Raw genomic sequence first — 10,879 nt, 5'->3', positions numbered from 1 at the left:
TAAGTACTTACTTAAATCTTCTGAAATTATAAGAGAGTGTATTATTTTTAATACTATTTGTCTATTTCAGTAATTATAAATATTTATTTATTATTAAACATAACAGGCAGAGTATAATTCATTACAAAATATTGTATTAATATAAGTATATAAATATATAACAGTAACAGATAAATTACACACATGGTTATGACAAAAAGGTAGGTTGTTTATTAGCCAAACGCATAATGCGATAGATAGGGTTATTACGCCCGTAATAGTAATACAATTTGGCACCGATAAAGGAGTATGGTGACGAAGGGAACGATGTGGAACTCTAAAGTTGATATTGGAAAGGAGAGAAGGGGCATCTATAGAACCGTTCAAGAGTTTGTTCAGAAACGATAAATTTGCAGCTGTTCTTCTATCAGCCAGTGATGAAAGCTAAGCTCGATGATAACAGAGAAATAGTCGTGTGGGGCATGGTCTATCTTTAGTAAGTATGAGCAGGCCCGAAGGGTAGGCGACATAGGCCCACGCCTAGGGTGGCACTTAAGAAGCACTTTAGTAAGAGGGTGGCCTCTTCAAAATACTGATAATATTATATTGTTAGGGGTGCAAAAATTTTATTTCGCCTAGTTCACTATTTTTGCTTGAGCCGGTCCTGAGTATGAGGCAAAAGATAGGAAACGTCTTTGGACACGCTCTAGTATGAGAGAGTTTGAGGTTGTGTGCCGGTCCCACAGCACTAATCCATATTCAACAATAGACCGAACTAGGGAGCAATATAATAGTTTTATTAAGGACTGAAGCTTAAATTCAGACGCTATTCTCTTAACAAATCCCAGTACTTTGAGAGCCCTACAAGATGATGACTCAATGTGTGGATAAAAATCAAGTGTAGGGGTGTAGATAATACCTAGGTCTTTCACACTCAACACAGAGGCAAGGGTAGAATCATTTATGGTATACTGGAATGGAATGTTAGATAGACATCTGGTAAATGTCATAGTTTGGCAGTTATCCACATTGAGGCTTAGACCTAGTGAATTTAAGTAGAAGACCAGATTGTCCAAACTAGACTGGAGTAGGTGACAGCCATTTATTGATGATATTGTTTTGAATGATTTAAGGTCGTCAGCAAAAGCAAGAAATTGACAGTTTGGCAGTATTTGTTTTATAATGTTTAAAAATAATGTAAAAACAATGGTGAAAATGGCCTCCTTGAGGAACACCATATGGTACCGCTGAAGCCGCTGATTTGTGACCGTTAGTCTTTACCCACAGTGTCCTGTTGGTTAAGTATGACCTGATCAATGTTAAGAGGGGGACACCAAAGCCAGATTTGTAAAGAACTTGAAAAAGAGTTGAGTGGCCGACAAGATGAAAGGCCTTGGACAAGTCAGTATAAATTGTATCTATCTGCAGACGATTTTCAAAGGCCTCATGGATAAAATTGTTGAAAACACGTGAGCTTGTCATAGCCGGTGTGGCCTGGTCTGAAGCCATATAATTCATCCGGCGGTTCCGAGTTGCGTACGAAAATCGTTTTCTGGGTCGAATTGCGTGCGTGGTTTTTTCATAACAGGGTTGAGTTGCGTGCGTGGTTTTTTTGTGACAGAGCAGAGTTGCGTGCGAGATACAGATTTATTTATACTAAATAATTAAAGAATACATTTACTCTTCGAATACAAATTATTAAAACAATATTAATTCAAGTGATAATACAATAAAAATGTAATTTAAAATTACAGTAAAAATATTATAAAAATAAGAAAAAATAAAAAATAAAAATAAATAGGTTTGTTTACCCAACTGGCAAATTTTTGTACGCCAACTTTTCAATAAATTCCAAACGAGTTAACATTTTATTTTGAAATTGATGCATAATGTCATTAATATAATCTTCTTTTTCTAATACCTCCCGTCGTTTTTTTGTTACATTTAAGCTACGAATTTTGACATAAACATCGGTTTGTACATTTTTCAAGATTTCTACAAATTGAAATATATTTGGATACGCAGAGTAAAACATACTGTTTAGTTTCGAATGGAATGACTCGCATGAATTAGTAGTGCGCTGCAATCAGTTAGAAAATTCAGCCCATAATGACGGTGGAAATTTAGAATTTGGTAAAACATAATTTCTTTCGAAATAATTACAAAAATCATGCAATTGCTGATTATTTGGTTTTATGGCCATGAGGTCTTCAGCAAAACATTTATGAACATCCTCAGGTTTTAAAAAAGATAATCCAAAGAATAATTTTAAAAATTTTCCCACTTCTGATTTATTTTTAAAATTCTTACAAAGACCAAGTGATTGAATTTTTCTCCACATAGACTGGCCTAAGTGAAAACGACAGCCTTTGCGAATTACTTCGGGGAAAATTTCTGAAATTTCTGTGTGTATTGCTTGTTCAAAATCAGCGTAAATTATACCTGGTGTAAAATTTAAATTCAATTCAACCATTTTTTCTATTAACTCGGAAAAAGCATCTTTATATATTTCTTTAGTTTTTCCCGTTAATAAAAAAAATACTAACGGTGTATAATTTGCATTTTTAGCTCCATGAATTATGAATAATTGGTAAAATGGTCTGGGACAGCTTTTAAACGTCCCATCAACATATAAAACATCACATTCAGTTAAATGTTTTAAGTTGGATTGTGTTGAAAATGCTACAATATTTTTTACTGAATTATTTATGAATAAAAATATTTCACCTCGATTTGTTTTAATTTCACCTAAATTTGTAAGAGCCAAATGTAGTTCTTTGGCAACTTTGGAATAATGCTTGACCGCGCATAATGAATATTTTTTCTTATCAGCGTCGTATCTGCAGTAGTCAAACTGGATATGTCTCCTTGGCGTAATTCTTTATGTAAAATTTTACACGGTTTTTCATACGGATCATCCAGAGCTTTACATTTTAATTTGTTGCTGACTTTTTGTCGAGTTAAAATATTTATATCATCCTTGTCATGATCGTGATTTAAAACACTAAAAACAATATCACCATTTTCACTTAACTTAAAAAAAGATTTACACAAACGTTTAGTACATGCCCATCTCTGTATGTTGTTATTTAAAAATTTTTGAAAATGAAATTTATTTCCGTTAATTATATATAATTTTTATTTTTTTCGCTTAACATTTGATTCACTTCCATTTTGGTCGCGATTGAGTGTTGACTATCAACTGATATTCAATTCCAAATTCATATAGAATATAGATCGTTTAATATTATTTATCAAATTATCAGCTTATATCTTATTACCGAAAAGTCCCATTCCTTACATAGTACTACTAGTACATACTAGTATTTATAATCAATGATAATACCCATATATAGCTATCATATTAAATACAGATAAATGATTCTCCGGCCGACACATCCAGCTCGGTGAAAACCGGTTGTCTTTAAATAAAATATGCGCACGCAATTCAGCTCTGTCATGAAGAAACCACGCACGCAATTCGGCTGGGTCTCGAAAAAACCACGCACGCAATTCGGTTGTTGTCAAACATAGTTCTTTTTTTCTGCACGCAATTCGGATGCAGCCAGTTCATCTATAAGTATTAAGTTAACAGATGGCCGTATACTCATTAGCACAAATGATTCAAACAATTTTGATGGATGGCAAAGGATTGAAATGGGTCTATAATTTTTAACTTCGGATTTATTTCCTGATTTGTATATAGGAGTAACACATCTCATTTTCCAAATTAGGGGGGAAATTCCTTCATCGAGTAAATTATCAACGATTAACATTTTAAATTCTAAAAAACGTTAAATACGTTCATATATTTTTACTTGTTAAAGTTAAGTTATCCTAAAATAAAAATAACTAAGCTGAGTTAAAGTTAATTTTAAAATATATACGAATTTGAATAACTAAGATAAGTTCCAAATTTCCAGGATAATAACAAGTAATAACTAAAGTTCAATTAAAAGTAAAATTACTTTTTTTATATAATATAGTAAAACAGTAAAACCTCCCTATAACGGTATAGCTCGGTATCAACTGATTTTTCCGTCATAGGGGGACTAAAATATTATACAGTACCTATTAGGTTATACGTTACTATTGTTATTTTCCGTTGTAGGTAAGTAGATTTCCATCTTATAGGGGATCAGTTGTATGGAGGTTTTATTGTAGATCATCGTAGAATGTAGTTGTAGGAAATACACTGCAGTATGCAGGTATATAAAACTTAGGTCCGTTGTTTTGACAATTTTATTATTATCAATTAACAGATACCCATCGTAATTTTGGAGAAACTAAAAACCCCTACCTACATTATCTAAATATATTTCAAAAATGCAATAGTCACCAAGGCTGGGCATTAACGAGTTAAAAAGTTAATTTTATTTTAACTTTTCAACTTAACTAGTTACTTTTGGGTTTTCATTAACTTAACTGTTAACTTGCTAAATTTCTTTCTTAATTAACGTGAAATTAACGAGTTAATTTTTCATTTTAAGAAGTAAGTTAAGTTAATTCATTTTGTTTTTAATTTTATAATATTTCACTATTTCAGTATATTTCGTTTTCATGTCAAAAAATATGTATCGTAAATTGTTTAAAGTTAAAAATGTATATCATTCGAATGTAACATAAATGGAAATACTGTATGAAGTATTAACACTATATCCTATAATTTAGTTTTGGGTTGGAAAAAAATTAATTACGCTAGCGTTGTATAAACAAATTAACTTTTTTTAACTTAATAAAAAGTTAACAAACAGTGTGTATTAACTTTTAACTTAATTGAGTTAACCTAGAGTTAAATTAACTTTTAACTTTTAACTTTCTGTTATTGGTGCATATTAACTTAACTTAACTGAGTTAAAAAAAATCATTAACTTGCCCAGCCTTGATAGTCACTATGTTAATAATGTATTTTTAGTACAGTTGTCGATAGTCCGTCGAGGCGTTAATCAGTATTTTGTATACAAGACTCATGTGGGTATATACTATACATACAATTCATGTCCATCCTGTTATGTTATAATGATATTCGCGTAAAAATATGTGGTTTTAGTGGAAAAACCAATGCCTACAGTTCATAATACGAAAAAATCGTAAATAACTTTAGTTTTGATAAACAACTAAGTTAAGTTACAATTATTTATTTATGAAATAACTTATTAACTAAATTTTTTTCTAATATTCTCTTTGTTTCACTAGTTAAGTTGTATCCTGTAAGTTATCAAAAATAGTAACTTATAACTTAACTTTTAACTTTTAACTTTTAAACTAGTTAGCGCACCGCTTCGACTACCAGTTCCTATACTATTATGATAGTTTAAAATTATAGGTGGGTCGATAATTTAATTATTTATTATTTTGTACAAATTATCAAATAAATTGTACGTAAATTAATTCGTAATAGTTTATACAAGCATATTATTCAAGCAAACTTCATTACTGAAGACGTATTATAGAATTATAATTTACATTATCTTATAATTTTGATAAATTATAAAATATTGAAAAATAAAATAAGATTTATATACTGACTTACCTTTTCGCTCTGTAATTATAAGGCATAGTATTATTTAATTTCAGTTATTACAAATATCAAAGATATGAAAAATGATCCTTCAAATTTTTAATTCGAAGGTAGGTATTTGATTTACAATGACGGGATGTTGTTTTTTTTTTTATATTATGTTACATTATATATAGAATCGAAATTCCCGAACGGTATTATTTCGAAAGTCCATAAGCCCGAAACCTTTTTTCCGACGACTATTGTTCCCGAAATAAGAAAATTTGGAAATTTTGTCAGAGCAGTTATTGCAACTTGCGATGTACTATTATTATATTTACTCTGTTGATTATATTTGTCGATTTAACACAATGATATCACCACACAATTGTGATAATATCATAATAATTATCACTTGTTTACACCGAAAAATGGACAGTCATAAGTGCATTATCGAAATCACATAAACCTAAAGTCGTGTTAATCGCGTGGTATCGGCCGTCGGTTTATTGCCATATTAATGTGAATTATATTATAGCAAAATTATTTTAATTTAAATTTTTTAATTATTTAAAAACTGCTGGTATTCAAGCCCACCTACAATGACTCTGATGAGCTTTCATTGAAAATCTTCACTTATATGATACTAGCTTTGTCATTCATGCCTTTTAATGTCGTTCCTCACATTTTCTCGTTCTTGGAAAATTACGCGCCTGAAGATATAATATTACCTATTTTTGATTATTATTAAAAAACTTATGTTCTTGGAGTAATGGCTTGAGGACTAAGACGAGAAATTCTTTCTCATTATTCAACTGTAACTTGGATTCACTACCGAGTGGCTCTGATTGGTTCACATAAGACCAATAATGTAAACAAAGGTGGTACAATCACTTCTAACCCGTTATTGAATAACACCATCCGGACCTTTACTCCGTTCTCGGTAAATACCAAAAAGAACAATTTGATGCAGAGATTATGATCATAGAGCTAAGTCTAGGACGAAAAATATGAGATCAGCCAAAAAGGAAATGGCGGGATTTTCGAAATCGAATATCCATTGCTGATGATTTTGATACAAATCAGGAGTTAGAATTTTGAAGGCAATCACGCATAATATTCTTTTGTAAAATATAAGTAATAAATAAACATTTAAAAAATTTAAATATTTTAAACGAAAACTTTAATTTTTATTGGTCACCTGCATTGATTATTTATAATATGTATTATACTATCATAATTCATAATATATTGATTTTAAATATTAAATTATTTCAAGAGCACTTATTTTTTTATTACTAAGTTCTATTTTTATTTTTTATAGTTACAGTTTCGGGAAAAATACCAATCAGGAATTTCGATTAAAGAAAAACGGTGGGTCATTTTAAATTTTCTATTTTCATAAGAATAATATAAGTAAAATATAAATTACAAGTGCAAGCCTTACTTATGTGTTAAGTTCTCAATTATACTCATATTAATTCATAATAGTTTAAATTATTAACTAGTTTTTAAACACAAGAAATTTTTTCGAATTAATACATTTTTTTCATTAATAAATTGTAAAATAATAAAAACTAAAATAGGACTTTTGTGTTGCCTTACCTTGTTCTACTAAAATTATAAGACGAATTATTATTATAAAAGTATTATTTAAGTTTACTTAGAACAAATATCACAGATAATTATTGTTCACATTTTAGATGAAAAAAAATGTGGGATATATTAAATTTAAAACGATAGATAGGGATAGGGGGAGGGTTGTTATGTTATATTACATTATATGTCTCATGTCACGTTTTGGAGTTAATTAGTTTTAAGCTACAATTATAGGCAGCTTAAAATTATCTCATCTTATGGTTGATATTTTAATATTGAGATAAGTAAATGATCAATGAAATTCTTATTTATTTGTCAAGCTCTCAATTGTACACAAATAATTCGTTGTAGTTTATACAAACATAGCATTTAAACAAATTTCTTTAAACACATAAAAATACAAATTTCAAATACAAAAAAAAAGACAAATTCTTATATCGAAAAATATATATTTTTTTTTGAAGTGAGGACCACTGATAGATGTGGAACATTGAAATTATTTTGTATAAATAATATGCATCACAATTGAAAGGATGGTTAATTAAGGAAATAAACATGGCACAATCAAAACCAAATTACTCAGATTTTTTTAGAAAAATTAATCCTTATTAGATTTTTCGTTAGCATTCGAGGGTCGCTACGTGACAATCAGTTTCACATCAAAACTAAAATATGATTTTTATGCATACTTACATGCTATCTCTGAAATTATAAGACAGTTTATTATTTTAGTAGTCTTGTTGAAGTTAAGTTATTAGACTTCACATTTTAGATTATAAAAGAATATGTATTGGATTTACAATGACAAAGTGGGGTTTTTTTTATATTATGTTACATTTTAGTGTGTCTGACATCACGTTTTGGAGTAAATAAGGTTTAACATACAATCCTCAACTTTTGTGCTGACTTACTTAATTCTACTGAAATTACAAGACAAATTGTTATTATAAAAGTATGATTTAAGATTACTTATCACACTTATTACAGATAATCTTTCACATTTTAGATTATAAAAGAATGTGGGCTGTATTAGATTTAGATTTATGGTTAGGGGGGAGGGGTTATATTATGTCACATTACATGTCTGATGACATTTTGGAATTAATTAGGTTCTAACTACAATCAACAACAGTGAATCTCGGTAAAAAGAAATTGAACATTTTATTTGAGGTTCCCCAAAAGTTATTCTTACAGTGGCTAGTTAAAAAATTTCGAAAATACTTTGTCGTAATTTTAATTTTATGGGTGTTTGAATTACATATTTGATATATTAGATATTTAACTGAAAATTAATGTATATTGTTATAGTATAAAATATCACAATCTATGCATACCATATTTCAGTATATAATAATATTATATTTGAAAAAATTGGTATATTTATATTGTAATTTGAATTAATTTTATGAACATACATGGTAAATGAATATATTTATACTATTACTTACATGCATGTGCACAATGTTCTAATGGAGTCATTAGGACTCCTTCGATATCTAATATATTAATGAAATAAAGTTATGAGGAAAGGTTATCTTTTTTAATTGTTACGTACATTATAAACTAAAAAAAATACAACAAATTAGGACCAATTTTTTTTTTTTATTATTATGGTTAAGGATTAAATTACTAAGGTCATTAGCCTGTGGTACTATGGGGTAGGGTACTGTAGATTTTTTATACACGTGTGTGTTTGTTTTTAGAAGAATTTTTAATTTGGACACACGTAGGTATCGGCCATGCCCGGTCGGGAAATGGTGGTCTCTCTTTTCAGATAGGTGTCTGCCTTGGAGAGAAGTGCCACCCGTGACCGAGATTCGAACCGTCAACGGTGCGCATTGCAACCGACGCCTAGGGCCCGTTTTACAATCTTCTTTTAAACCTCGGTTACTCTGAACCCACTAATTTTACCAGCCAAATTATATAGTACAGTATCAAATACTATAGTACGGGCCATTAGTCCGCTCGGCCACTCCGTCCCCCATTAGGACGAATTCTATAAATTATTTTTTTTTAACAAATTAATTTACGGATGTTACTTACCACTAAAATCTGCTTTAGAACTATCTTTATAAAATGTGTATACAAAACCTGCCAGTAATATTTTAATAATTTATAAATAATAAAATTAATTGATACGTATTTTATTTAAAAACATTAATAAGTTATATGGAATAATCAGACATTCCCCAACTCCTGGAGACATAGTTATGTCATCCCTATTTTAAAGCCTGACAAAAATAAGTTTCCCCCTGACTGCTATCATCCTATTTGTCTTCTCAACACTATATGCAAACTACTTGAAAAGATAATCAACAACCGCCTCGTGTGGTTTTTGGAAAAATCCACTTACTTCACCCCAGAACAAAACGGTTTCAGAAGCAATAGAAGCACCACTAAAAATCTCTTGAACTTTTAAAACGAAATAAAAACGGCCTTACAGAATAAACAAAAATTAGGAATCATTAGCTTTGACATTGCCAAAGCATACGACACAGCTTGGAAGCCCAGAATCATTCATAAGCTCAACAAAATTCTGTCCAAAGGAAACATGTTAGAATTCATAAACAACTTCCTCTGCAACCACACCTTTCAGGTTAAAAGACCCAACTCTCTATTAGATTCATTTAAACAAGAGAACGGTGTACCCCAAGGGTCCACTATTTCAGTAACGTTATTCCTAATTGGTATCAATGATATATCTGAAGCAGTCCGTAATCCTAACATCCCTCTGTTATACACAGATGATTTCACTATCATCTACCACAGTTCCAACAGCATCACTATGCAACAACTTCTGCAAGACTCAACCAACAAACTTATATCATGGTTTAAAATCTCTGGCTTCCGATTCGTGCCGAACAAAACAAGTCTTATACCTACTAATCAATCAAAGAAATAAAAAAGAAACCATTTCAGTAAACATTGGCTCCACTCCATCAAGAACAAACCCAAGTAAAAATCCTCGGAGCAATTCTTGACTCTAAAGCCACGTGGCTCGCTTACATTCTCCAAATAAAAAAAACCCTGTGTCCCCAGAATCATCATAATTAAAACACTCCTCACACCTCCTGGGGAGCTTATACTGGAACCCTACTTAAAATTCATGAAGCCCTTATCCTTTCTAAAATCAACTATGGAGCATTTTTTTCAACAGCAAAATCATCTCACATCAAAATATTAGAACCAATACACAAAACTGGTATTCGACTATCCATCGGCGTCTTTCGATCAAGTCCCATCAGCAGCATTCTTAGCATAGTAAACATCTCCCCTTGGACACAAGATGGTCAGAACAAACATGCAAAATCGCTGTCAGAATGGCAAGAGCTCCTCTCGGCCTCCACCACTCTCCGAATTCCATGTTTGACCACGTATTCAAAAAGTACGAACTAGAAAAAATACTAACAACAGAAATCAGAAATTATCCACCATGGTTCAACTCCATGTACACAAACTCCCCAAGAAATCTTCATGCCCTACCCATCAAAATTACATTAATATTACATTGGTTGCTAACTAGTAATAGTAGACATTAGTATTATTTTTTTGGTTGTTGTTGATGTCTGACAGTGCATTGTAATGCGAGCTGTGGGGAATATTATCTAATAAAATGTTGAAAATACGCTACAATAAATTCTAGTTAAATTGGCTAAAAATCCGTAAATATTGTTCAAAATTATTTGAAAAATACATCATACATATCTACGCGAAATTACCAATTAGGTGATAGTATTTTGAAAATTCGTTATTTAACTAAAAATTTGCCTTCTCAAGATATTGTTTTCGTGAATTCTGTTG

The 10,879-nt window shown here is 30.5% G+C and overlaps 1 protein-coding gene and 1 pseudogene across 1 annotated transcript; one reads left to right on the top strand and one right to left on the bottom strand.

Moving 5' to 3' along the window:
* Positions 1-614: 614 nt before the first annotated feature.
* LOC132945646 (uncharacterized) lies at positions 615-1,217 on the bottom strand. Its single transcript, XM_061015416.1, has one exon. It carries the CDS (start codon positions 1,215-1,217, stop codon positions 615-617), a length of 603 nt encoding a protein of 200 aa, XP_060871399.1.
* Positions 1,218-1,362: 145 nt separating this feature from the next.
* LOC132945645 (uncharacterized) lies at positions 1,363-6,609 on the top strand (annotated as a pseudogene).
* Positions 6,610-10,879: the final 4,270 nt, after the last annotated feature.

This window comes from Metopolophium dirhodum, chromosome 5 (genome assembly GCF_019925205.1).
Source record: "Metopolophium dirhodum isolate CAU chromosome 5, ASM1992520v1, whole genome shotgun sequence".
Taxonomy (NCBI): Eukaryota; Metazoa; Arthropoda; class Insecta; order Hemiptera; family Aphididae; genus Metopolophium; species Metopolophium dirhodum.
The sequence above is the reverse complement of the archived record's forward strand: the minus strand, read 5'-3'. Positions and strand labels throughout refer to the sequence as shown.